This window comes from Aotus nancymaae, unplaced genomic scaffold (assembly GCF_030222135.1).
Source record: "Aotus nancymaae isolate 86718 unplaced genomic scaffold, 86718_ANA_hifiasm-v0.15.2.pri h1tg000003l, whole genome shotgun sequence".
Classification (NCBI taxonomy): Eukaryota; Metazoa; Chordata; class Mammalia; order Primates; family Aotidae; genus Aotus; species Aotus nancymaae.
Window position 1 is genome coordinate 598374 of NW_026988414.1, and position 27938 is coordinate 626311.

At 54.9% G+C, this 27938-nt stretch overlaps 2 protein-coding genes across 9 annotated transcripts; one reads left to right on the forward strand and one right to left on the reverse strand.

The window, feature by feature from the left end:
* Positions 1–7344, forward strand: UCK1 (uridine-cytidine kinase 1). 5 transcript variants are annotated; one of them, XR_010342936.1, is made up of 8 exons: positions 63–196; positions 677–836; positions 1711–1807; positions 1991–2133; positions 2222–2316; positions 3110–3207; positions 3764–3940; positions 4075–4150. XR_010342936.1 is itself a non-coding variant. In XM_012457952.2 (7 exons), exons 1-7 carry the CDS (start codon positions 89–91, stop codon positions 6131–6133), a joined length of 834 nt encoding a protein of 277 aa, XP_012313375.1. In that variant the 5' UTR covers positions 1–88; the 3' UTR covers positions 6134–7344. The 5 variants fall into 5 exon arrangements, 2 of the variants coding, with proteins under 2 accessions (XP_012313375.1, XP_012313377.1); XM_012457952.2 differs by lacking the exons at positions 3110–3207; positions 3764–3940; positions 4075–4150 and adding exons at positions 5176–5224; positions 5952–7344 and having other exon boundaries at positions 1–196; XR_010342935.1 differs by lacking the exons at positions 3110–3207; positions 3764–3940 and adding an exon at positions 5176–5224 and having other exon boundaries at positions 4075–4741.
* Positions 7340–27875, reverse strand: POMT1 (protein O-mannosyltransferase 1). 4 transcript variants are annotated; one of them, XM_064376846.1, is made up of 20 exons: positions 27721–27875; positions 26399–26550; positions 24861–24967; positions 24625–24675; positions 23578–23724; positions 22258–22369; positions 21176–21241; positions 20992–21085; positions 20578–20733; positions 19567–19697; positions 18897–18992; positions 17727–17819; positions 15566–15662; positions 12510–12602; positions 12091–12211; positions 11576–11673; positions 10875–10988; positions 9636–9762; positions 8887–9064; positions 7340–8231 (listed from the first exon to the last, which is right to left on the reverse strand). In XM_064376846.1, the coding sequence occupies exons 2-20, from the start codon at positions 26518–26520 to the stop codon at positions 8057–8059; spliced, it is 2178 nt and encodes a 725-aa protein (XP_064232916.1). In that variant the 5' UTR covers positions 26521–26550; positions 27721–27875; the 3' UTR covers positions 7340–8056. The 4 variants fall into 4 exon arrangements, with proteins under 4 accessions (XP_064232916.1, XP_064232913.1, XP_064232922.1 ...); XM_064376843.1 differs by having other exon boundaries at positions 8142–9064; positions 27721–27812; XM_064376852.1 differs by lacking the exon at positions 17727–17819 and having other exon boundaries at positions 8142–9064; positions 27721–27812.
* Positions 27876–27938: the final 63 nt, after the last annotated feature.

Consider the following 27938-nt stretch of genomic DNA (forward strand, 5'->3'; position numbering starts at 1 on the left):
GGTCGCCTCCGGCCAATGCGCCGGGCGGGCACCCTGACCTGGGGAAGGGGCGGGCGCGGGAATTTGATGTGGGGGAGCGGAGGCCGAGATGGCCTCAGCAGGAGGCGACGACTGCGAGGGCGCCGCGCCGGAGGTCGACCGTCCGCACCAACGGCCCTTTCTGATTGGGGTGAGCGGCGGCACTGCCAGCGGGAAGGTAAGGGACCGGGCAGGCCGAGGTCTTGCCTCTCGCCGGTGCCTCGGGGCGGCCCAGTCCGGCCGGGGTCCAGAGAGGAGACTCCAGCCCCGGCCGAGGGGTCCTTTCCCAGGCGGGGACAGGGCGCGGGAGCGAAGGGGCGAAGGGGCGTAGGAGGGAAGGGGCTGCGGGCCGCGGTGGGCTGGGGCGGCCTGGAGCGGGCAAGGGGCTGGAGCTCCGGCCCTCGGGGGTCCCCCACAGCCTCTCCGCCGGCCGGGCCCCTCGGAGCCCCCAGTCCGTGCTGACTCTGTCGGGCCGCCGCGGCCCTCCCGCTGAGACCATCCACACCTGTTGGTGTCCTCCCCCTCCCGGGCATCCCCGCAGGGAACAGGTGGGTCAGTGTCTCCAGAAGCCAGCCCTGTGCCGAAGCCCCCAGGAGGGGCCCCGTGCCTGTCACAGGACGAGAGGTTCCAGGAGGGAATCCCGCTTTTGTGTTCCTAGTCAACAGTGTGTGAGAAGATCATGGAGCTGCTGGGGCAGAATGAGGTGGAGCAGCGGCAGCGGAAGGTGGTTATCCTGAGCCAGGACAGGTTCTACAAGGTCCTGACGGCAGAGCAGAAGGCCAAGGCTTTGAAGGGACAGTACAATTTCGACCACCCAGGTACATGGAGAGCCCAGCGGTGGGCAGACCCCAGGCTGGGCGTCCGCTGACCAGCTGCGCTTGGGCCCAGGGTTGGATGGATACAGACCGGCTTGAGCTGTTCCCCATGCGGACTGCAGTGGAGTTGCCTGCGCGGTGAAGTCAGGGGAACTTTGCTGAGTTCTCTGCGCCCTGGGTGCCCCCATGGGAGTGTGGTTGGAGCCAGTCAGGAAGCCTGTCGCACGGTGGGGAGCCCTGCCCTGCCAAAACCGTGACCCTGGAAAAATCCTCCCATCTTCCCTTCCCACGTTGTGGCCTTTAGGGCCCTCTTCAGACGCTCTGCCCACTGTGGCCCTTCATTTCCCTCCTCTGCCTTGAGGCAAAGTCCTCAGAGAGGCCAGTGTGGGAGGCAGTGGGTAAACCGGCGCTGGTGGCCTGAAGCTCTGGGCCAGGTAAAGGGGCAGATGCGGCACGGAGACTCCTGCCGCTACTGGAAGATTCCACCCTGGCTGGCATGATCAGCCTTTCCCAAGGACTTGTGGGAATAAGTCCTGCAAAGCCGCAGTCTAACCAGTTAGTCCCAGAAAGAGAGAGAAGCGGAGACCCAGCCTACTCACCCCGCACAAGAGCTGATCAGAAAACCCGTGTTCTGACATCCCAGTGGCACAGAGTGTGGGCCGGAGAACAGCAAGGACAGGGTCATCCTGTAGTCTGCAGGGCTGCAGAGGGCGCTGTTGCTGCCAGACACAAACTGTGGGCAGGCCTTAGTCTACCTGCGCTAGGGTCCTCGGTGTCCCCAGCACCCAGCTCTGCTGACCCCAGAGCAGAGAGGGTTCCCTGCCGTCCGCTGCACGAGGGCATCCGGCTTGTCTTGCCTCTGTCTCCATCCCTGCAGATGCCTTTGATAATGATTTGATGCACAGGACTCTAAAGAACATCGTGGAGGGCAAAACTGTGGAGGTGCCGACCTATGATTTTGTGACGCACTCAAGGTAAGCAGGCGGTTCTCGGGAGGGCTGAGGAGAGGGGCCAACTAAGATATCCCCACTGGGCTAGTTGATGTCTGTGGGTCCCGCACCCACTCCCTCGGAGTCAGTGTCCCAGGAACAGAAGCTGTGTGCGTGGCCCCGGAGACCCTGTGTCTGCAGCAGGGCCTTTTCCCGTCCCCGTCTCAGGTTACCAGAGACCACGATGGTGTACCCTGCAGACGTGGTGCTGTTTGAGGGCATCTTGGTGTTCTACAGCCAGGAGATCCGGGACATGTTCCACCTGCGCCTCTTCGTGGACACCGACTCCGACGTCAGGCTGTCTCGAAGAGGTAAGGCGGCCGAGGGCCTCCCTGCCTGCCGAGCCAAGGCTGGCGGCGGCCTCGAGGTCTGATGCGCGCCTGGCTCTCGCCGCTGCAGTTCTCCGGGACGTGCGCCGAGGGAGGGACCTGGAGCAGATTCTGACGCAGTATACCACCTTTGTGAAGCCGGCCTTCGAGGAGTTCTGCCTGCCGGTACCCACACTCGCTGCTAAGAGCCCGCTTTCCCCTTTCACAAGGACACGTGGGACCCAGCACTGTGAGAGGGCTGAGTGCTGGGTGACAGTGATCTTCTTGAAAAAAAGGAGAAGAATTTAGCTCAGTACAGCCACATACCCTGGGAGGAGTTCTTAGCTCTAAAAACATTTCTCTGTCTGCTCCTCCCTCTGCCTAGAAAAGCCCCGTATCTCTCCCACATCCACACTGGCCACTTCCTCCCTGCCCCAGGCCCTCACCCAGCATCCGCATTCAACACTGAAAACCCTCTGCACCCAGTGCCAGCCTCTGCCTGCTTCCTCTTTCTGGGGCACTTATCATCGGGCACGTCCTGGGTACTTTCCTTATTCCCTGCAGAGTGGGAACCCCAGGAGCACCTGAGTCTGCTCACTGCCAAGACCGGGATCTGGCCCTTGGAGGGTGCATGATAGCTGCTCCTCCAGGGCCTGTGTCCCCAGGCTGCTTCCGGCCAGTGCTCTGAGACTCAGAGCGAGCCCTGCGCCCAGATCCCGGCTGGCTGGCAGAGAGAAGGGACTCCCCACTGTGCCCCCACCTGTCTTTTTCATCCATTTCTCCATCTTGTGTTTCTGACTTGATGGGGCTTGTGGCTCTGCTCAGATTGGGGTGTTTTAAAGACAGCATTGGTGGGTTAAGGTAAAAACACAGCACAAAGGAACTGAAACCAAGATTCCTGCCTTTGATACATAGGACAAGTAAGTTCTGTCTGCTCTTTTATTTTTTGTTTGAGATAGAGTCGCTTTCTGTCACCCAGGCTGGAGTGTAGTGGTGTGATCTCGGCTCATGGCAACCTCCACCTCCTTCGTTCAAGTGATTCTCCTGCCTCAGCCTCCCGAGTAGCTGGGACTACAGGTGTGTGCCACCACGCCCAGCTAATTTTTGTATTTTTAGTAGAGATAGGGTTTCACCATGTTGGCCAGGCTGGTCTCGAACTCCTGGCCTCAAGTGACCCACCCGTCCAGCCTCCTAAAATCCTGGGACTGAGCCACCGTGCCTGGGCTTTTTTTTCAAATGAGGCAGTCTCACTTTGTTGCCCAGGCCAGAGTACAGTGGTGTAATCACAGCTCATTGCAGCCTTGACCTCCTAAGCCCAAGCGATCTTCCACCTCAGCAACCCAAGTAGCTGGGACCACAGGCATGCACCACCATGCTTGGTTAATTTTTAAATTTTTGTAGAGATGGAGTCTCCCTACGTTGCCCTGGCTGGTCTCAATCTCCTGGGATCTAGTGGTCCTCCCACCTCAGCTTTCCAAACTGCTGAGATTACAGGTGTGAGCCACTATGCCTGGCTGATCTGCTGCTATTTAAAAAAAAACTTTGGGTTTTTTTGCATTCATGTCTCTGAAATTTCTAAAATATAATTTTTAAAGTAAGGTCACTTGTTATAGTCTGTCTCTCTCATTCACAGAAAGACATTTGGCAAAAACTAGGTGATTTGCAGTAAAACTCTGGATATCAAATCTGACCCAGCGACCCGAATAGAGGAAGTGCTGTCACCTGCCATATCCTGGGCCCAAGCCCCAGACGTTTTTTGTTTGTTTTTTGAGACAGGGTCTCTCTCTGCCACACAGGCCCAAGTGCAATGGTGAGATCTTGGCTCACTGTAGCCTCCACCTCCCATACTCAAGTGACCCTCCCACCTCAGGCTCCTGAGTAGTTGGAGACTACAGGTGTGCATCACCACATCCGGCTAATTTTTCCTTTTTTTTTTTTTTGCAGAGATGGGGTTTCACCATGTTGGCCAGGCTGGTCTCAAACTTCTGGCCTCAAGCAATCCACCTACCTCGGCCTCCCAAAGTGGTGGGATCGCCGGCGTGAGCTCCCACGCTTGGCCCCCGGCCCCACCCAGAGCTGTTCTTGAGCCTCCTTTTCCTTTCCCTCCATGTTGAGTCGCTTGTGCTGTCCTCTCCCCGGACCTCGTAGGTATTTCCCGGCTGTATTCAGGCCCATCCCTGCTGGCAGTTAAGACTGTCAGCTCTCCCGGACTCCTCCCGCCCGTCAATCGGATCAAAATGGAAACCAGCCCTTGCCTGTGCGCTCATGCTTTCGTGAAATGAGGCTCCACCAGCTGCAGACACAGCTGTCCCCGGGACTCGTCCCTGTCTGCCTCTTGCAGCTCATCTCTTCTGCCGCCTCCTTGGCCCAAATCCACATGCCAGCAGCACCAACCGTTCCAAGTTCCATCCCTAGGCCCAGGCCCTGCCCTCCCCCTTCCCTCAGCTTTGCCGGATTCAGGCATGTTCTCTGGGCAGCTTCCCTCTCTCTGGAGCGCCCTACTGTCTGGCTGCAGTCTCTCCCCAGCCGCCCTGCATTTCCTGGTGTATCTCCATCCCTGTCCTTAGCAGCAGAGCGTCGGACAGGGAATGAGTCAGTCAGCACTGAACACGTGAGCGGATGGATGAGGGAGCAAGGCACCCTCGCTGTCTGCCTGCAGTGCTTATGCGTGGTTGTGGCTGTCCCATGGCTGTGCCAGGGTATTCGCAGAAGCTTCATAATTCCAGAGGAGCAATGTCACACTTGTAGAAGTGCTGCACTTAGCTTGGCCAGTGAGTTAAGTCAGCGTAGACAGCTGTCCCCTATAATAGACCAGGAACGCTGGAAGGGGCAGTTCTTTCGGCTGCTTCAGCTGCAGTCTCTGCCTTTGCGGATCATGGCATTTCACACCTGGCTGCTGACAGTCCCTGTCCCCCATCTGCCGATAACACCAGTAACCCTGAGCACCTCAGGGCCACCCCTCCTGCGGTTGCATCAGTTTCTGAGCATCTTAAAACCACCTTTGAAGGAGAAGTCCTCACGAGAACCCCCCCTTGTGCCTTACAGACAAAGAAGTATGCCGACGTGATCATCCCGCGAGGAGTGGACAATATGGGTAAGAAGCTGGCCTGCTGGGCTTTCCCCCACCCCTCCCAGAGCCTGAGGCAGGGAGAGTTCCGCCAGCGGGTAGTTACTGAGCACTCCCCTGCGCATGAGGCCTGCAGCGTTGATCTGCAGCACAGGGTTAAAATATGCTTGAAAATTTATGTAGCCGGGTGCAGTGGCTCACGCCTGTAATCCCAGCATCTTGGGAGGCTGAGGCAGGGGATCACTTGAGCCCAGAAGTTCAAGATCAGCCTGGGGAGCATAGGCAGACACCATCTCTACAGAAAATAAGAAAATTAGTTGGGCGTGGTGGCATGTGCCTCTGGTCCCAGCTACTTGGGAGGCTGAGGTGGGAGGATTGCATGAGCCTGGGAGGTTAAAGCTGCAGTGAGCTGTGATGGGGCCACTGCACTGTGGCCTAGGCACTAAAGTAAGGCCCTGTTTCTTAAAACATACATACATATATATATATATATACACATTCAAAACTGTTAGCAGAAAGTATTTTGAACAGACACTCTCAACGTAAATCCCTGGAAGACCAAGCTGAGTCTTATTTTGCTGTGTCCTGATGCGTGTTTCTGTGTGCTGAGATTTGAACCGACCAATGCCCCAGCACGCAGACCTGTGCATCAGGGCAGAGGTTGGGCTCTCACCCCTGGCCGATGCTGCGGGAGGGGCGGTCTCCAGGGAGGATGGATGCGGCTGACCTGCTGCTTGTGTGTCTCTTGGCGCAGTTGCCATCAACCTCATCGTGCAGCACATCCAGGACATTCTGAATGGTGACATCTGCAAATGGCACCGAGGAGGGTCCAACGGGCGGAGCTACAAGAGGACCTTTTCTGAGCCAGGGGACCAGCCTGGGATGCTGACCTCTGGCAAACGGTCGCACTTGGAGTCCAGCAGCAGACCCCACTGAGGGGCTGCCGTGCTGCGCTGAGCCTTGGAGACAGGTCTTCCACCCCACATGTGTGTTCAGGGACCGAGCCAGGGGATGCCCACCCACACACACTGCTTCCATCCCAGGGTGGCGTCAGGAGCGAGGCCTGCGTCACTTCGGAATGGAAACTTGGATGTGGGACACTGACGTGTTCCTGCGGTTGTCAGCCGCTTCCTCAGGCTCACTGTGGTTTAAAGCTCTCTCTCTAGGCCACCAAGAAGTTACACAGAATGTGCAGGAAGCTTGGGAGGCTTCTGGAGGAGTGTGAGGCACATATTATTGGGGAGATTGAGGAAACAGCTTGGATACTATGACTGGCCTGGTGTTTTTTGACAGTGAACCCACACAGAGATTTTTTTTCCAGTCTGATCTGGTTCTTACACACTCAACACAACTCAAAAGTTTTGTGAGCATATATGTTCCGTTTTTGTTACACATCCTCATGTTTTGTTTTGTTCTGTTTTTGTAACACAGGCTGGTGGTGGCCTACAAACTGAATTTCATGACCCACCAGCGGTTTGCAGTCCAGCGTGGCCTACACAGATGTGGGGAGCCTCGGAGGGATGTTTTCCCCCCTTGCCTGTGCCTTAAAGGCAGAGAAGCAAGGCGGGCATCCCGGGAGCACCCAGCAGCACACACAGGCTCTCATGTGGGGTCAGGCTGGGAGCCCGTGCAGCAGGGTAGACGGCAGCGGAGGCCAGGTCTGTCCCTGCTGACAGGACTGTGTCCATGCGTAGTCCTGCCTGGGGTTGGGCCCTCACTGATCCTCACAGGAGCCCCCAAGCACAAGGTGCTGTCTGGACAGGCTGTCCCACCCGGGGGTGGCTGGTGGCCAGGTCCAGGGAGTGGTGCCTCTGGCTGCAGCATACACTGGATCACCCAGGTGCCAGCAGACGTGACTACCCGAAGCCAGCGAGCCTCCTTTGTGCCATGTGGAGCTTGTGGCCTCACGTGAGCACCCGTGTCTGTGTTACCTGGTTCTCCCTCTTGCGTGGTGGCTGCCGCTGTCTCTGTAAAGTATCCCCTACTGCTGCCACAGGCAGTCCCAGCCCCCTTCCGTCCAGGCTCAGCCACAGTAGTGACGCAGACGTGCCGTGGTGAACTGAGCTGAGCCCGTAGCTGTAATGGTTTTGTTAAGTGTAGGCCCCTTTGGAGGAGAAATCAATAAATAACACCAACTACGAATGCCAGTTTGTCCCTTTTTTAATTACATTAAAAAAGACAAAGTAGGGGCAAGGAGCTGTATGGATGACACAGACCTTGGCCATGGGGGAGGAAGATGCTACTCAGCCACGTCTCAGTGGCATCTCAGGTGGGAGGGTTTCCACACAGCACAGTGCGGAGGGCCAGCCTCAATGCTGTCAGAAAATGACACGCAAGCCCAGCCTGGCTCCCATGCAGGCAGCTCTTCTGACAAGGAGCTGTCCAGGGATGCCTGCTGGGCTCGCTGAGGGCCGGGGTGGGACTTGCTCCCATTGGCGGGCATTCATGGAGGAGACTGGGCCACCAGATCAAACCACCCTGCAGTGGTTAGCAAGGACCAGGCGTTGGTCTGGTGAGGCTGTCACTTGCTCCGCTGCTAGCCCTGGGTTCTCAGCTGTTTTCCTCGATGACTCCTACGCTGGCCGCTGAAACACTCACTGTGTCTTAGTTCAGGGCCTCTCAGGAGTGAGGACATGGCGGGAACATGTTCTTCATTGTCGAGAAAAAATTAACTGCACAAAAGGAGGTGCTCATAGGAGGGCTTTTCAGGAATGAGGCCACCACGCATTCCGGTGGAGTCCCTACTGAGCCCGGCCCACGTCCTCCAAGCGTGGGGCACCCTGCTCATTAAGTACACTGACCAAAACCCTTCGACCTCGTCTCGACTCCAGCAAGGGCATTCTCTGCCACACTCTTGTTCTAGTGTTTTCGGATCAAGATGTCCCAGCTGTCTTTCCAGCGAAGGGCCTTGAGTTCTTCTGGCGAGAGTGACTTGTCCCCATAGGTGAGTGGGCGCAGCGTGTTGGACACGTGGCATGCAGAGGAGTACCAGGCCACCACCAGGGCGCTGAAGACACTCCTTTGGAGCTGGGACCTGCAAAGGTCAGAGCAGTGTGGGGGAGGATGGCGGCCACCGCGGCTTCCCTGCCCGGCCCCGTCTTGGCATCTGCTGTCCACACGGTCGCCTCCCGAGGCCTGGGGTTCTGCGTTCAGGTTTCTGTTTCTTGTCTCCCACCACCCGTGACCATCTCCTGCCTGGATGCACTGAGAGGGGCCCCCCTGAGTATTCCTCAGACTTCCTCAGTGGCTAGGCCACCCCCACGCAGATGCCAGAGGGCTGAGAGGCCCTCACCTGCACTCCAGCCTCCAAACACACTCCGGTTTAGCTTTCTTGGGTTCTCTACCACACCACACACCCTGCCTGTAAGCAGCTGCCCCTCCTGACCCCCGAGCCTCCTGGGCCTTGCTCCCTGCTCCTGCATCCTCCAGACCACTCACACCTCTTCATCCCTCCCCCACCTCCCCACCCACACCGCTTTCATCTCTGTTGGCCTCGACTTCTCTCTCTGGGTTCCTGTGGGGCCTCATTTGGACCTCTTCTGAACCTCCTGCATTCCCCAGAGGGGCCAGGAGAATGTGAGTTAGGGTGAAATGGGTGAGGCTGGCTGCACCCCATGTGTCTGTTGCTCTGGGGCATTCCAGCAGAGGGCTGCTGCCTGACCCAGCCACTGGTGACACAGCCCCCACACCTGCACAGATGGTCGCTGATGTGCTGCAGGACCACAGGGAGCAGAAGGATCTGGAAGGTGAGCGCGGGCAGGTAGTGGTAGAGGAAGAGTGTCTTCTCCATCAGGAAGAACGGGAGGTAGTTCACGGCCCAGCCCCCAGCACACAGCGCCCCCGCCAGCACCCAGCGCAGCCAGGCATCTGCGGGAGAGGGTCTGAGCTACAGCGGCTGTGCTGCTCCCACAGGCCTTTATAGAGACAGGGGTCTTACTATGTTGCCCAGGCTGGTTTTGAACTCCTGGCCTCCCAAAGAGCTGGGATTAAAGTGTGAGCCACTGCGCCTGGCCTGGCTGCCCATTTTATCCAGCCATTTCCAGCGCATACGGGCAGCATGGGACCAAGAAGGCAATTCCTACCCGCCATGCTGCACTTCACCGGATACACCGCTGATGCAATGTGGGAACGTCACTGCAACATTTTGTTTCTTGGGAGACAAACAAGTGTCCTTAATACAGCAACAAAAAGGCTGCCTTAAGGGCTGGTTTCTATAAACTTGGTTTGTCACCTGAAGCAGTGAACTCTTGGCAGCAGAAGGAAGAGACATACAAATGAGCTGTGGGCCGGGCACACTGGCACACACCTGTCATCCCAGCACTGTGGGAGGCCGAGGCGGGAGGATCCCTTGAGCCCAGTAGTTCAAGACCAGCCTGGGCACCATAGCAAGACGCTATCTGTATTAAAAAGAAAAAAGCCACGCGGGAGGTGTACTAACCCTGGGGGAGGTCATGGACGTTTCTTCGCCGTCGGAGCAGGTACCACAAGAACAGCAGCGTGTAGATGGCCAGGGCGAGGCTGCCCGAAACCCAGATCACTATGTTTCCAAGTAGGTGGATCTGAGCCTAAAGGCACACGGGAGACACCGTTAGCCACCTGCCCTCCGCTCAGGGAAGGAAGAGGACACATGAAAGGCACTGAGATGCACACGCTACTTCAGCAGAGTTAAAAATAGGCCCTGGCACAGCCCCATCCACTAGGCCTCACTACTGCTGTGGACAGGTCTGCTGCTACTCAGACCTTTCATTAAGAGCACTGATGCAGGCCGGGTGTGGTGGCGGGAGGCCAAGACGGGCAGATAACCTGAGGTTAGGAGTTCGAGACCAGCCTGGCCAACATGGTAAAACCCCATCTCTACTAAAAATACAAAAATTATCTGGGCATTGTGGTGGGCACTTGTAATCCCAGCTACTCTGGCTGAAGCAGGAGAATTGTTTGAACCCGGGAGGCAGAGGTTGCAGTGAGCCGAGATTGGGCCACTGCACTCCAGCCTGGGCGATGAAGCCAGGCTCTGTCAAAAACAAACAAAAAAACCAAAAAACCTGATGCTCTCAATTTTGTAATTAGAAACTGAAAACTGGGAGCAGATGACTCCACTTTGTCACGGCCACTGTCTACAGAGGAGAATGCAAGTGCGCTCGGCGCTGGTGGCAGGGCCGGGGCGGGGCTGGTGGCGGGGCTGGTGGCAGGGCCGGGGCGGACCTCTGGGCCTGTGCCTCTGCCTTCAGTGCGTGTGCTGAGCCAAGCTACCCGCCTCTGAGGGAGGAGGAAAAAGGCGGGCATTTCCAGCATCTGCCCGTTCAGTGAATTTTTATGGGGCACTGATGGTGTGCCCGGCCTGCCGAGGCTTTCCCCCTGCCAGGTGGAGAGAGACGGTACACACATCAACAAAGCACCAGCCAGCTCCACCAGCAAGTGCCACGCAGATCTTCAAAGCACTTTCGCCAGGAAAAGGGGAACGATGTGTCCCCACAAAAGCAATCAAGCTGGGTTTCCTTCAGCAACAAGCACACACGCTGCCAGAGCGTTTAGAGCAAAGCAAGTCACAGGCCTTTGTCAGGAAAAGCTCTGGAGAAACCCAGTACTTTCTAGGGCAACATGGCTGCTGTAATGCCACAAGAGTTCTCAAGAAACAGAATGCGTCTATGACCGTCAGCTGTCAGCATCGCTTGCTTACGCTGGTCCTGGGGTGCAGCCAGTAGGCGATACTGGTGTCCAGGGTGACCCACTCCAGTGGGCTGGAGCTGTACTTGTGTTCTGAGTCATCGCTTCTCAGCACCAGCATCCTCCACTGGAACAAAGCAGAGCCCTCTGAGATTGAGAGGAACGGGGACGCCTCCCGCTGCATGTCGATTTGGCCAAGGAGCACACTGCTGCCCCTCGCACGTGGACTGTCCCACCTCAAGTTCATCTGGATCATGCATCAGAGGCAGCATGATCAGAACCTGGATCCTAGTCCCGGCTGTGGCCTTGGGAGGGTCGCCCCACCCCATGTGCTCCAGTCACCTCCTCTGTAGACTAAGTGATTGGGCTGAATGCTCTCTAAGGTCACGTTCAGATTTGTGACTCTCAGTTTCTGATTCTGACTTCTCTTGGGCTCTGTTGAGTGTGGCCCATGTCATTGCCTGGGGACCTTAAGACACCTGGTGATGTTGCAGAACCTCCTGGGCCCCTATTCCTGACCACAGGGCCACAGGGTGTGGGCCAGGGGTGTCACAGAGTCCCCTACACTGGAGAGAGGAGACACTCATCCTGTGGTGAGCCTGTGGCCCAGCGTCAAGGCCTCACTCTGGTTTGAGGCCTGTGCAGCTCCCAGGCCTCCCTGGTGAGGAATCAGTGCTCAGTGAGCAAGGCCAGCTTCCCCTGGCCGCTCATCACCTGCAGCTCTGAGAATCTGGCCATGAAGCTCAGGTTCCTGCTGGCGTCCACCTGCACAGGTGAGTTCAGCTCCCATTCCCGCTCTCTCTGCTCCTGGCCTGGCAGAACATACATGAGCACAACAGACGGGCAGCACAAGGTCAGGAGCTTAGCACAGAAGCTGTCAGCGCAGCCAAAAGCTGGCTTCCTGCCTTTCCAGCAACCCACCAGCAATGGCATCATTCAACGTAGTCTTCCCCCGACACCCAGGACCACCCGGTCAAATGAGGCTGCCTCCACCCTGAGAAGGCCCACTTGCATGGGGCTAAACTGGTTGTCTTCCAGCAACACCTCGGAAGAAGCGTCTTAAGATGCTACAGCCACAGCTGGGTGCGGGCAGCAAGGAGGGAGATGACCTGCCACTAAGCATGCAGAATGTGCTTGGTTCCCTTCCCACCAAAACGAGAACTCTGTTTTGGGTGTTATCAAAATCTCGAGCGTGTTCCCAGAGCGGCGGAGCCGTGCCGCGGACTCACTCGTGCCGTAGCGGTGCTCCTCCACGTTCCACACCGTGCTCTCGTGGTAGCCCCGGGACAGTTTCTCCCCGACGATCTCCAGCTGCCGAAACCCCCAGTCAGGGAGGTGAGCCCCGCTCAGCTGGTGACATCGCAGGAGAGAAAAGGACATGATGGGAAGGCTGCGGCTCCCATGTCCACTCGGGTTGGAAGGGGAACCGCTACCCAGGGCACGCTGTCAGCAGATGGCCCTGTGGGAGCTTCACATTAGGATTCCATCCCAGTAAGGTACAAAAGCCCCCCTCCCTCAGTGTAAAGTAAAGGTATGATGACTTGAATCAAGTGTTCCGCCTGCAGAGAGGCGGTGTAGCCTGAGGGACTCAGGGAACAGACTGGAGCCCACAGCTCAGGACAGGCCAAGCCACGGACAGCGTCCCTACCTTTAAGACAGCGGAAGTGTTCACGTGCACAAAGCGGACCTCTGAGAGGATGGTCTTCCAGACCTCTGTGTCGGATCTTCTGTTCACAATTTCCTGCAAAAAGAGACCTCAAGGATTATTTCATTCCTTTTCAAATTCCCTTCAATGTAAAAATAAAGACCTGTCACCAAACAATGATACTGACTCGAGCCTGGGATAAAGGGACAAGCCCCCAAGTGACAGGAGTTACAAGAGGCTGGTGCTGGGCTTCCTTCCCAATGCCCATGGCACCTGGGCTGGATCAGAACCTGGATCCTAGCCCCGGCTGTGGCCTTGGGAGGGTCGCCCCACCTCACGTGCTCCAGTCACGTCCTCTGTAGACTAAGTGATTGGGCTGAATGCTCTCTAAGGTCACGTTCAGATTTGTGACCCTCAGTTTCTGATTCTGACTTCTCTTGGGCTCTGTTGAGTGTGGCCCATGTCACTGCCTGGGGGCCTTAAGTCACCCTGGGGATGCCTCAGAACCTCCTGGGCCCCTGACTATTCCGAGGTTCTGTGGGGAAGCGCACCCTCCTCCGTGCCAAGGCTGCACAAGATGTCTCCTCAGAAAATACAAAGCCTAATGTTCTTCATGCCTCTCCGCAAAGCCTATTCACTGAGAGGGCTCAGAGCAATGGCCAAAAAGCGAGCATGTCTTATGTGGCAGGACTCGAGGACGGCTCAAATGAAGGCCAGACACTGTGCCTGCAAGATACGGCTTAGAGATGTGCTCGTATCGAGTAATAAAAAAGATAACTAATGTCTGAAATGCACTTTGCCTTGTCACAGCCTAATACACCAGAGCCTCACAATGACCCCATGATGTCACGTGGCTGTCATTTCCCCATTTTATCATCAACAACCAGAGAACCCGAGAAGCTAGGCAGGAGCAGGCATGAGGAGGTCTGGCCGGAGTCCACACTGCGGGCCAGGCGCGCACACCCCATGCATGCTCCTCCTTCCTTGTTCCATGAACTTCGGTCACTTGAAATGTGGGCTCCTGGTGCTGAAGGGGCTGTCAGAAAGGACAGAGAAGGGTGTCTGTGAGAAGGGGCGGGTGCATAGCACTCACATCAGGGAAGGATTACGGAGGAGGGGAGGGAGATGTGGAACACACACAGGTATGCAGAGCACAGAGAAGGCAAGCGGGGCAGAGGGGTGCACTCTGCATGAAAATGGAACAGTCAACTAGGAGCGGCGGCTCACACTTGTTATCCCAGCAACTCTGGGAGGCTGAGGTGGGAGGACGGCTTGAGCCCAGGAGTTCAAGACCAGCCTGGACAACACAGCAAGACCCCATCTCTACAAAAAAGTTAAAAAATCGGACTGTCTTGGAATAGAATAAAAATGTAAAAAAATTAAATATTAAAAAATTAACTGGGGGCTAGGTGCGGTGGCTCATGCCTGTAATCCCAGCTTTTTGGGAGGCCGAGGCAGGCAATCACTTGAGGTCAGGAGTTTGAGACTAGCTTGGCCAACACAGTGAAACCCCATCTCTACTAAAAATAAAAAAATTAGCTGGGCATGGTGGTGGGCACCTGTAGTCCCAGCTACTTGGGAGGCTAAGGCAGGAGAATCACTTGAACCCAGGAGGCAGAGATTGCAGTGAGCTGAGATCACACCACTGCACTCCAGCCTGGGCGACAGAGCAAGACTCTCAAAAAAAAAAAAATTTAGTTGGGCATGGTGGTGCATGCCTGTAGTCTCAGCTACTCAGGAGGCAGAGGTGGGAGGATCACCTGAGCTTGGGAGGCCAACACTGTGGTAAGCCATGATCACGCCATTGCACTCCACCCTGGGCGGCAGAGACCCAGTCTCAAAGGGGAGGGGAGGGGAGGGGAGGGGGGGTGGGGTGGGGAAGCTTTGCTGTGAGGGCTGCCATGAGGACATGGTGCTCACTCTATCGAGACCCAAAACAGGCTGGGCCTGTGTAAGCAGGAACTGCTGAAGCCAGAGGGAAGCTAGGGGTAGGGGTGTGACTTCAAATAAGCCCGGTGCTGTTACCGTGGTCTCGGGGCGGGAGCTGCATTTAGCACTCACATCCTTGGATTCAGATGGCAACACGGTTCAGTAATGGAACACTTTTTATGGAACCTTTCCCAGGAGACCCAATTCTGTAAGGGGAGCAGGTGGCCCTGGTCACTCAAAGGAAAGGTGACCACAGACCGAGCACCTCGGGAACATCCCACACACTCATGGCTAAGCCTGTCCCAGGGAAATCCTGAGAAATGGAATTTCTCCTGGACCATCGTGGCAGGGGGGGTGGCCAGAGCTCATGTCTCATGTTCAGGACCTGCTCCTGAGGCTGAACAGGCTGGGAGAACTTTCACCCAACAGAGTCACAAGAGCAGCTGGCGCCCAACTTGGAGCAAACACAAAGTATTTAGAATCTGAGTGAATGCAGGCCTCTGATGCGGGAAACCATCAGGTTCCCCAGTTCCACAGAGGAAGTCGCGTCTGTTCCCTGTGAGAGCATCTGTGACTTTACGTACGAATAAAAGTTATGTAACTTGACATCTGAATCACAATTATTCTAAATATCCAGCCTCAACTGAGGGAACTTAAAGCAAAGAAAAATAATTATTCTCAATGGTGGTTTCAAACATTCTGTGTTAGGAAGTGCTCCATGTGAGGGAGTGCTCCATATGAGGGAGTGCTCTGTGCCAGGAAGCAGTCCGTGTGAGGGAATGCTCGAGGGAGTTCTCCATGTCAGGGAGTGCTCCGAGTGAGGTAGCACTCTGTGTGAGGGAGCACTGTGTCAAGAAGTGCTCCGAGTGAGGGAGCACTGAGGGAGCACTCTGCGAGGGAGTGCTCCGTGTGAGGGAGTGCTCCAAGTGAGGGAACGCTCCATGTGGGGGAGCACTCCGTGTGAGCGAGCGCTCTGAGTGAGGGAGTGCTCCGTGTGAGGAAGTGCTCCGTGTGAGGGAGTGCTCTGAGTGAGGGAGCACTCTGTGAGGGAGCCCTCCGTATGAGGGGGCGCTCCGTGTGAGGAAGCGCTCATTACTGATGGCCACTGCTCTAGCCGCAGCCTTACTCACCAGTCTCCAGAGGTTCTGGGAGGGCATGGAGATGTTATAGTCGATGTAGCAGGAGACCTCCTGTGAATGGGGACTCATGGGGGCCGCAACATCATGCCTGGAAAACCCAGACAAAGATTTCAGAAGGAATTCCTTGAACTCCTCTCAAAGGCAGTCACTAAATCTTTCAGGGGGAAAAAGTTGCTTTTCAGAAACAAAGCTGGCTCAGCCAGAAGGCGTGGCCTGATCCCGCGACTGCAGGTCCTGAGGCTCGGTGATGAATGGATGCTAACAGGCAGGAGACCCTGCGGGAATATTTCCAGGGGAAAAGGACACTGCTGTGGAACCTTCCACCTGTTAGACGAGCAAACCAAGTTTCAGAGGCAGGAACCACAAGCCTAGGCCCGACCCGGCACGGCTGTGATGCCGGCATGCAGCACCAGCACGCGGGGCTAAGCTGCCCGGCCCTGCACGCGGCCACCTGCCCTCAGGACCCAGCAGTTATGCTGGAGAAAAGGCTGCCCCCGTGCTATCAACCTCAATGTTCAGGAACACCCACTTCTTTGTTTTTCTTTTTTGAGACAGTCTCATTTCTGTCACCCAGGCTGAAGTGCAATGGCAAAATCTCGGCTCACTGCAACCCCCACCTCCCAGGTTCAAGTGATTCTCCCACCTCAGCCTCCCAAGTAGCTGGGATTACAAGCATGTGCCACCACACCTAGCTGATTTTTGTATTTTTTAGTAGGGACAGGGTTTCACCATGTTGGTCAGGCTGATCTTGAATTCCTGACCCCAAGTGATCTGCCCATTTTGGCCTCCCAAAGTGCTGGGATTACAGGTGTGAGCCACCGAGCCCGGCCAGGAACACACACTTCCTCTTAATCCACACGCTCAGTAACCATGTGGTACCGCACCAAGCACCTGGCACTGTCTAGGAGCAGCGACCCAGCTGTGAACAAGACGAGGCCCTCACAGCCCTCTGGGAAACAGCCATCGTGCTGGTGGGCAGAGCGTGCAGCTGTGGGAGTGCCACTAGTAAAACAAATAGGGGACAGCACCCAGGAGATGCTTTTTGACGCAGTGACATCCCAGCAGACCCCTACATAGAGTGGGCCATGGAGGGGCCAAGTCCAAGAACATTCCCACAGAGGGAGCAAGTGTGAAGGCCCCGTGGGGGCCGTGGGTGGTCATTTCAGGGCTGAGGGGGAGCCAGGGTAGCAGAGGGGAAACATGGCAGGGTCGCCAGGGGCCTCGGTGGGAGAACCCAGTGTGACGGGAGTCACTGAGCACAGAGGAGCAACGCGAGCAGGCTGCGCGTGGTCCCCAGGCCGGCTGGGCTGCTGCGAGGTCAGGCCCTAGGAGGTGGGAGTGGAGGGAGAAGGAAGGATCACTGCCCAAGGCTGGTTCTGAAGGCTGAGAAACAGGATCTCCCAACGGAATCCACATGTGACGGGAGAGGAGGGGAAGGAGCCAGGTGATGCCTTGGCCACTGGGCCTTTTCCAGGGAGGACCAGAAGAGCCAGAGCCAGTGACCGCCCCTGTGGAGCTGGGAGTCATGGTGCTTGAGGTGAGCCCTGGGCAGCCAGGTGGAGGTGCAGGATGGGCAGCCCTGGGACTGGGGCTGAGCAGAGGCAGCAAGGCCGGAGAACCCTCGGAGACTGAGAGCAGCGGAGGAAGAGGCGGCGGTCTCTTCCAGGGAGTGAGGGAGGGTAGCCAGGGAGGGAGGATGAGGGTGTGAGCCACGGTGCCCAGCGCTGCGGGAAGGCAAGCTGGACAAGGACGAAGGAGCAACAGGGAAGAAGGCTTCGAGGCTCCACTCATGCCCAAACTTCTAGGCCTCTTGGACTCACTCATACTTGAATGGAGGAGCGCCCAAACCCCATTCTCCGCATAGAAAACACGTCGACATTCGCAGCCCATCCTTGCCCACTCATCCACAGACCTCTAGCTCTCCCAGGATGAGTCGTACCTCCCAGAGCCTCTGCTTCCTCTTAAGCCCCTCCCTTCCGCACCAGGCCCGGGTCCCCTTCCGGCATCAAAATGTAGGTCTAAGAGCTACTACACATGCAGATGAGGGGGAGACAGGAGGCGGTGGCCCAAGGCAGGGCTCACGTTTTGCTCTGAACAGAGAACCACAGAGGAAACCCACGGGTGCAGGCGAGCCGATGGTGGGCACACTCACGTGTTCAGGGAGCGGGCGGTCATGCCGTGGACCAGCTGCACCATGTCCCCATGCTGCACGGGTCTCGGGGGGCTGCTCACCACCAGCTGGTGCCTGGAAGACGCAGTGCTGTCGGGACCACGCAGAGCTGGTACCCTCGAGCTAACGTCTGCACCGGAGGGGCACGAGCTCTGAATTCTCGTGGCCGAGGCTGCCTCCCAGCCTGAGTGCCCCACACAAGCGGAACACACGAAAGCAAAGCACAGACACGGATTGAGCTCTTTTCTGAAACCAAAGGTCACTTTCCAAATGTGATTCCACCCGCGGTCACCACACCTGCATTGCTCTGAATTTCTCCACAAACACCACAGTGACAAATGTACCAGGACCGCCGAGGAATCCTGAAGGCCATCCACCAATCAGAGTGTATGAGGGGGCCAGGCGGTGGCTCATGCTGCAATTCCAGCACTTTGGGAGGCTGAGGAGGGCAGATCACCTGAGGTCAGGAGTTTAAAACCAGCCTGGCCAGCATGGTGAAACCCGTGTCTACTAAAAATACAAAAATTACCCGGGCGTGGTGGTGGTCCTGTAGTCCCAGCAACTCGGGAGGTTGAGGCAGGAGAATCGCTTGAACTGGGAGGCAGAGGTTGCAGTGACCCAAGATCATGCCACTGCACTCCAGCCTGGGTGACAGAGGTAGACTCTGTCTCAAAAAAAAAGCAGCCCACTCGGGCTGCAGGTGCTTGAGTTGGGCAGGCAGCAGTGGGAGGACACCATCGGGAGACGGCGACCAGGACGGCTGGAAAGCTTGATTGGGGGCAGAATCCACAGGACTGGATGTGGGAGTGAGAGCAAGGGGCGCCTCTAGCTGGGGTCTGTGCAATGATGCCACTTTTGCAGGAGGGGAGTTCTTTGTTTTTTGAGGAAGGGAGGGGGCGGTGGGAGAGGGCAGTTCGGGGCATCGAGGCTCACCGGGAACCTCCTCAGAGCACCTACTGAACAGGCTGCTCACTCAGGGTCTAATGATCTACTCCTCTGACCCTAGACTTAGCACTGAGCTGGCATTCAAGGCCATGACGGTGACTGGAGTCAGTGAGGGAGGGAAAGAAGGGGGTCCAGGACGGTGTCCCAGGGTCTCGCCGGCCAGGCCAGCAGGGGAGCTGTGCTCTGGAGTCGCGGACCTGCACTCACCTCCTGGGATCCTTTACAATCCACCAGTTATTGACGTCTTTGAAGGGGTAACAGGTCACCTGCTGCTGGTGGGAGCTGCCTCGGCCGTTCTCATATCTGTGTGAAGTCAACAGAGATGTATCTGGCCCAGGCGCAGTGGCTCGCGCCTGTAATCACAGCACTTTGGGAGGCTGGGGTGGGAGAATTGTTTGAGCCCAGGAGTTTGAGACCAGTCTGGGCAACATAGTGAGACCCCATCTCTATTTGTGAAAAAAAGAAAAGAAAGGAAAAGAAACGTATCTGGAAGTGGGTCATCGATCAGGCCCACAGGTCTTTCTCCTTAAGTTTCTGCAAAGGGAAGCAGATTTCAACAAACACTACGCAAGGGGTTTCAGGGAAAATAAATACACCACGGGGAGCCGAAATCAGATGATTTAGGCAGGCAGCAAGGAGATCAGCCACAGCCACAGAGCTGGGGCCCACCCTGAGCCCTGCCACATGCCAAGTCCCCTCGTGGTTCCCAGCAACACCTGGGAACCACTAAGCTCACTGGCAATGGGCACCTGGGCAGCTCAACTTCCTTGTGTCCTGCAAACAAACTTCCTCAAAGAAATGGAAAGTTGCTAAGATAAGAAATCTATGAGCAAATAAAGCCTTTAATCATCTTCAGAGTAAGAGTCACTTTTCTTACATCATGGGGTAGGTGTTCTGGTGGGAGTGAAGCCAGCATGGCACAGGTTTGCCAAAGACGCTCCTCAGAGTGACCTGGGACCCGAAGGCCACCTCCAACGGCTGGCCCTGGGTGATCCGAGCTAGTCCTCCCTGAGACAGAAGCAGAAGGTTGGTGAGTGAGAGACAGAAAAAATAATGACCCTAAGCCAGGCTTCCCGATGGCCACTCCTGCCTTGATGTTCAAGGTAGTGGCCACTCTTGTAATAGCGATAATGAACTACCATTTAATCATGTCACATTACATTATAGAGCCATAATTAGCGCTAAGTCTGATCAAATGCTGCCTCTGGGCAAAGCACTCAGTTCAGCCTTCCATGTGCACCCTATTCAGTTCTTACAAGCATCCTGTGAGGTAAAGCAATGATGACGTCTGTCTAAGAGATGAGAAAACCAAGACTGGGGTGAGCTAAACAACTTGCTGAAACACACAGCACTACAGCACTGGCCGTCGGCAGGCCTGGCTGACTTCAGGAACCACAGTCCTGACTGCCTCCACCGATACCTTCGAGCACTGCTGCGAGGTTCACAGGAATGAAGGTCACAGTTGAGTGTGGCCCTTAAGGCAGGTGAAACTGCCCAGGGTTTGTAGGACTTGACTTTAAAATGCTCAGGTGCCAGGCGCAGCAGCTCACTTTGGGAGGCCGAGGCAGGTGGATCACTCTGGCCAACATGGTGAAACACCATCTCTACTAAAAATACAAAAAATTAGCCGGGCGTGGGGTTGCAGGCGCTTGTAATCCCAGCTACTTGGGAGACTGAGGCAGGAGGCTTGCTTGAATCCAGGAGGCGGAGTTTGGGTGACAGAGAAAGACTCTGCTGCCACCCGCCACCCGCGACCCCGCAAAAAAAAAAAAACAAAAACAGAAACACTGACGTGGATTCCTCATTTCTTGACCCAAGCGCTAATGTGCACTGGATGTGTTCATAAGAAAACTCTGGGCCCGCTATCATCTTCCTTCTCACCGCTCACCTCTAAGCTGGCCTGGAAGGCACTGGACATGATTTGGTCGTGGGGCCCAGAGCGGAAGAGCAGAATCAAGTGGACGTAGAAAAACAGTAAGTACAGGACGGCCGGGATGACCAGCAAAGCCACTGCTCGGGCGAGCAAGTGACAGAACACACGGACCTGCCAGAGATTCACGGAAAAGTCATGTTCTACTACCTAGAAAGGTGCACCCTCCTCCAGACACTGTGAGCTTAGAAAAAGGGATAGAAACTCCAGCCTCCCATACAGAGGCACCTGCAGAAGCCGACAGGCGAGGCTGGCCAGGCCTGACTGCTTCTGAAGCATGGGGGAGTTGAGTCTTTTCACCAATACCCGCTGCACCATCCCCATCTGCCCCACACAGGCCGGCCTAACGCAGCACTCCACATCAGCACCTACATTGGACAAAGTCTGGTCTCCAATCAGGTGCCAGGCATGGACGGCTGCGACAACCAGCATGAGCATGTACGTGAATACACCCATGTACTTGATGCTGCAAAGACATGATTGCGATGCAGTTAATATGAGACAGGAAACACGAGGAGGAAGAGGACACCACCCACGACCAGAGGCTCAAACTCACCCCACCGCACAGGAACAAGCGACCCCTGTCAGTGTTAGCCAGAACCACCAGCTCAGAGAAAAAGGGCTGGAATAAAAACAGAGCAGATGGAGATAGGAATCATTCAGACACTATTTCTTTTTTTTTTTTTTTTTTTTGAGACGGAGTCTTGCTCTGTCACCCAGGCTGGAGTGCAATGGCGTGATCTCGGCTCACTGCAACCTCTGCCTCCCAGGTTCAAGTGATTCTCCTGCCTTAGCCTCCTGACTAGCTGGCATTACAGGCACGTGCCACCACACCTGGCCAATTTTTTGGATTTTTAGTAGACATGGGGTTTCACAGTGTTAGCCAGGATGGTCTCAATTTCCTGACCTTGTGATCTGCCTGTCTTGGCCTCCCAAAGTGCTGGGATTGCAGGCGTGAGCCACCGCGCTCAGCCCAGACACTATTACCAAAAGGCTAGAGAAGCTCCACATTCCTCAGAGAAATCTTTCTGGGTCGGCTGGCCGTGCTGAGCCCCAAGTGCAATAAGAAAGAATTCCCATCTCCCAAAGTATCCGTCCCAGCAGGATTTTTCTTTTTGCTCAAAAAATTTTGTCCAGCTAGTTTAAATTACAGAAAAATGAGGATGCATTTATGAAGTCACAAGCTAGGGCCCAAGCCCCAAAAAACTAGGGGACCAAAAGGTATTTAGTGCTGGGCACAGAGGTTCACACCTATAATCCCAGCACTTTGGGAGGCCGAGGTGGGTGGATCACCTGTTGTCAGGAGTCCGAGACCAGCCTCGCCAATATGGTGAAACCCAGTCTCTACTAAAACACAAAAATTAGCCAGGCACGGTGGCGCATGCCTATAATCCCAGCTACTCGGGAGGCTGAGGCTGGACAATCAATTGGACCTGGGAATTGGAGGTTGCAGTGAGCCGAGATTACACCACTGCACTCCAGCCTGGGTGACAGAGACTCCGTCTCAAAAATATATATATATACATATTAAGCAAGCAACTCCTCAAATTGAAAAGGTACCAGACCACCTCAGGTCAACAAAGCACCCAGATTCTCTGTTCTCATTGACTAGGAAGGTAGATACCCCACTTTCCATACCTCTGCTTTTGGCAGTTGAAGAACTTCAGGTAGGACAACACGGCCAACAGATTAAAAAATATTAACACTGATTCCAAAAGCATTAGCCTTGACTGAGTGATGAGCGCATTCTCTGTTACGAAGAGGAAATACGTGTCGATTTTAAGGTAGCAAGGACAAATGTATAAGGATGAGAAACATTTACGAAGAAAGGCAGACTTCAGAAGTAATGCGACTGGGTAGGGCTGCTGTGAATGTGAAAACAGAGCCTTACACAGTCATCACCTAATACACAACATCTCTTTTTCTCCTGTGTGGTTTTTTTTTGACTCAGGGTCTTGCTTTGTTTCCCAGGCTGGAGTGCATGGCACGATCATGGCTCACTGCAGCCTTGACCACCTGGGCTCAAGGGATCCTCCTGCCTCAGGCTCTTGAGTAGCTGGGACTACAGGCTCATGCCACCACACCTGGCTAATTTTTAAAATTTTTATTGTTTTATTTTTTGAGATGGAGTCTTGCTCTGTTGTCCATGCTGGAGTGCAGTGGTGCGGTCTCAGCTCACTGCAACCTCCACCTCCCGGGTTCAAGTGATTCTCCTGCCTCAGCCTCCTGACTAGCTGGGATTATAGGCACCTGCCACCAGGCCCGGCTAATTTTCTGTATTTTTAGCAGAGCCAGGGTTTCACCATGTTGGCCAGGCTGGTCTTAAACTCCTGACCTCGTGATCTGCCCACCTGGGCCTCCCAAAGTGCTGGGATTACATGCATGAGCCACTGCACCCAGCCCTTTTTTCATTTTTTGTAGAGACACAGTCTCACTATCTTGCCTAGGCTGGTCTCAAACTCCTGGGCTCAAGTGACCCACCTGCCTCAGTCTCCCAACGTGCTGGGATTATAGGTGTGAGTCACCTCGCCCAGCGTAATCTAATTTTTCATCTGATTTAATTTCATCTGTTCATAAACATGAGCTGGAAGACCCTCTCTGAAGAGGATCCACTGACTCATGAGTCCATCTCTACTGGCCAAGGCCTGGGAGGTGGTGGAACAAGGGGAAGTTGTCATTTGGTCACAGGATTGGATGGACATGGAGGTGCCCACATGTGCATGGACTTTGCAGCATCATCTGGGCAGTTTTCTACTGCCATAGTCCCACTGCTGATAACAGTCTGAACCCACAGTTCAGCAATCCCACAGCCATAGGGTCAGCCTCGCAGCGTCAAATCTGGATGAACCAGACACACTTTCCAGGGCAGCTCGCCTACTAAGCCCACATGATCTTCTGGGCCAAAGGCTCGGTTCTTCCCTGCATGACAGCAAGAGCAGGTGGGGGCCCAGGTCTTACCAATAAGCATCAACAGAGCAGCTCCCACGGCGGCACAATGAGAAAAGTGGAGCTCCAACACTATCTGGTAGGCCATGGGGACCGACAAGGCCCCGGCGAGTGCTGGCAGCAGACGCAGAGACCACACAGGCACGTTGCTACTGTATTCTGGAAAAGCAACCACACTGTTGAGCTGACTGCGCCGTGCACATACCATCTCCATGTGCTGCAGGTGTGTTTGTTTTTTATTTTTTTGAGACGGAGTCTCACGCTTGCCTGGGCTGCTGTGCAGTGGCATGATCTCAGCTGGCTGCAACCTCCACCGCCCAAGTTCAAATGATTCTCCCGCCTCAGCCTCCCGAGTAGCTAGGATTATAGGCACCCACCACCATGCCTGGCTAATTTTTTGTATTTTTTTTAGTAGAGATGAGGTTTTACTATGTTGGCCAGGCTGGTCTCGAACTCCTGACCTTGTGATCTGCCAGCCTCAGCCTCCCAAAGTGCAGGGATTACAAGCATGAGCCACCACGCCCGGCCTGCAGGTATGTTTTCACATAATGCCATCATGTTCACAGACTCTAAAATGCACGTTTACAAAACTGGAAACCACATCAGCAGCAGAGTGGGTAAACTATGAGTGAAGGCTTTGAAATTAGCTTTGCACAGGCACAGAACCTGATCTCAGGAGGTAAAGGAAGAGTGACTAAGGATTCGAAAGTTACTATTTTACTTGTACATTTACCCTACCTATTTTCAAAAACATTGTGGCAATGTACAAAGTTTACATGTACAAAGATAATTGCAATGAGATGCTATGTAATACATGTACCAAAAACAAGGGATAAAATAAGGACTGTAAATAAACACTAAGGTTTTTACCAGACTTTTCAAGTCTTTCACTTGCATCCAACCCATTTATTATTTCCTGGACTCAGATTAATAAGGCAGTTTCTGTGGGACTAGGTATAAAAGGGAAAAAAAAGCCACAGTTGCTAATCCCTGCGAAAGCCATAATGTCTCCATTCTAACCTGTGCACATTCATAAGGGAAATGAAAATTATCTTTTACCTGCTCCAATTCTGTTCCACAAAAAATTGCCATCGAATCCTCCTAAATAACCTGAAACAGAAGATTAATCAGTAACCATTCTATTCAGCGAACATTTCTAGAGTACTGTGGCAAGCAATAAACAAGATGCATCAATAATAAGACCTGGTTTCTGCCCTTAAGAAATTCACTGATAAGTTTAAATGTGTTTCAGGTCCTGACGGGCAGGGGCTACTCTCCTAACTGATGACGCCTACCTCCCAAGGCCAGCACCATGTGGCCAAATGGTGGTCCACTGTCGTCCAAGAAGAAGATTCGTTTCATGTAAAAAGAGATGTACTGCCCATAATATACTTCGTCAAAACTGGAAAAAAAACCCGCACATTGTATTCAGTTAGAATCTTAACTATAAACAAAGTGTGAGGATAAATGTCTATGTGTTTCCAAATGACTCTGGGTGGGTGATCAGCAAAGGGTGGGTCGTTTGCCCCAATTGTTTCCCATCCCCAAACATTAAGACACATACAGCATCATCCACCTACAGAGACATGGGAATTCACCAAGCACAGCTGGCACTCAGCATGCCTGCCCCATACAGATTCTGTCTCTCCCTCAAATTTGATTTAGGTGGATACTACAAGCCAACCTGCTGAAAGACCTCCCAGGACACGAGGCTAATCCTTCCTATCCACCCACCTCCGTCCCCGACAGAAGCACGTCTGTGGCTAGGGATCAGACCTGATGACCCAATGAAACGGTTGCAAGTATGAAGGGAAAATGTGGGAATCAACTGCAATAACATGTTTTCAATCAGGGAAATGTGAAGATAACCGAGCAGTCAATTTCTCAGGCATGACAATGCAACCGCAGTTATGTGATTTTTAAGAATCCTCCATCAGGCGAGGTGGCTCACGCTTGTAATATCAGCACATTGGGAGGCTGAGATGGGTAGATCACCTGAGGTTAGGAGTTTGAGACCAGCCTGGCCAACACGGTGGTACCCTATCCCTACTAAAGATAGCAAAATTAGCCAGGCGTGGTGGCAGGTGCCTGTAATCCCAGTTACTCAGAAGGCTGAGGCAGGAGAATTGCTTGAAGCCAGGAGGTGGAGGTCACAGTGAGCTGAGATCACACCATTGCACTACTGCCTGGGTGGCAGAGCAAGACTCTGTCTCAAAAAAAAAAAAAGGATCCTCATATTTTGCAGATACACTGAATTATCTATGAATACAACATGTCTAGGATTTGCTTCAGAGTTCCACTGCAGGGAGGGGGCTGGCTGCGAACTGATACAGGTGAAGCTGGGTAATGAATATACTGGTGTGTGTGGGGGGCCCTGCTTTTGCATATGTTTGACATTTTCCATAATAAAAAGTTAAAAAAGAACACGCATTAATCAGTTAATAAACAGCCCTTCAATACTAATAGCAATCACTTCCCATTATGACAAAAACACATTCTGAGTGCTGTCAACAGTGAAGACTCACTTCCAAATCCATCAGTCCTCTGCCATCCAGACTTTAAAACTGTTATCTAAGGCTGGCAACCAGATTTTCCTCTACTGCACCCATCTAATGGGCCAGATTTCACCTGCCACAGACCCAGAAGGCAAGACCTAAAAGACGTACTCTGCTGGGGCTGTCCTGGGGACAGATTGGTCTCTCCTCTCACTGCCAAAAACATCCATCACCAAGAAGCCAGGATTTCACTTTCCTATTTATGCTATTCAGTAAGGCCCCTCCTGTCACAAAGTATGATTCTCAATTCACGCTGGGAATGCAGTCATTTTGCTTACACCACGGCCCGCGGGTAGGTGAGTTGCCACAGCCGGCTCAGTAACCCCATCCCAGTCAGGGCCACAAGGTGCAAGTTGATGTCGGCGGTCACCACTACAGGGTGCGTCAAAAATCCCCACATCTTGTAGAAAAGCAGGCTCAGGCAGATGCCCTAGAAAAGAAGGAAGGTGCCGTGGTCAATGAGGGCTCACAGGAAGCTACAGAAGGAGTCCGAAGGCCCCTGGCTCCCAGATGCACCGAGGGAACCACAGCACAGCCAGGCTGCTGAGAAAGGCAGTTGTTCATGGAGCCTCAGTTCAGGTAGACATGTGGGGTGAGGGGCACTAGCAGTGAACTCGGGTGGGACTTCAGGGATCTCAGGACTGGACATTCACTCCCTTCAACAACTCATTCCATAAAACCTGCTGAGAACGTCTTGGGAGCAAGAACACTGCTAAGGAATGCCAGGCTTTCTCCCCTCCCTCCCCAATGACCAGGAGCTCACACGGTGGCCACGGCTCCCCGACCCTGAGCAGCTCCTGGGTGCCATCTCAACTGCTTATGCCCAGGGACCTCAACCCGCCCGAGCCTCAGGGCCTCCTCATCTCTCCTTAAGGATGCATCTGCCCCCAGCGCCTCCCTGCCCTCTCTGCCAGGGACACATCACCCCAAGGGTGCTCCCTTTCTTGCCTGGAGGGTGCATTTGCACTCTGAGCCCCCCTTTATCACCTGGAGGGTGCATTTGCACTCTGAGTCCCCCTTTCTCGCTTGCAGGGTGCATTTGCACCCTGAGCCCCCAAGTTCTCCTCCAGGCTTCATCTTCCCTTGAGCTCCGCTTCTCTTGAAGCTGCATCAGCCTTGGGGTCCCTGTCTCACAACGCAGCTGCATCTGGCCGCTGGCACCCCGCTGACATCCCCAGGCCCCATCTACCCTGGACGAGCTCTGGCTCTTCCCTCCCTGAACTGCATCTGTCCTGGGCAACTTCCTCCCAAGAGGACCATCCGTCCTGGAAGTGCCTCCTCTCCCCTTGCAGACCGCATCTCCCTGGCCGGCCCTTCTTCCCCACAGGCCACACCTATTCCGGCCACCAACTCCGGAGGCTGCGCCCCGGGCACGCCCCTCCTCCCTAGTGCTGCACGTGCCGCGGAGTTCTTACTTCGGGGCTCCGTCGGCCCCTGACGCCTCACCAGCCAGGGCCCGAACCCCGCCCCCGGCTCCGGCTCCGGCAACACGGGGACGCCCCTGACCCCAGCCCGTCCGCAGGTCGCCCACCCGCGTCCCGCACTGATGGACTCCCCAGAGTCCGGGCTGGGCCCTCATCCCCGGTGTCCCTAAACGTACCCGCGTTTCTCCGAGTCCAGGCAGAGCCGCGCACGGCGCCTGGCAAGGCCTCGGAACCGCCGGACTGGGCCGATGGTTGGGAGCAAGGCGCTTCGGCACTCCGCACCGCCCACCGCCCTCTCGACGTTCGATTCACCGCGCCTGCGGGACCCGACGGGCAGCAGCGCGCGTGCGCACTGGGCGGTGGCGCGCGTGCGCAGCAGGGGAGGGCGCCGGGC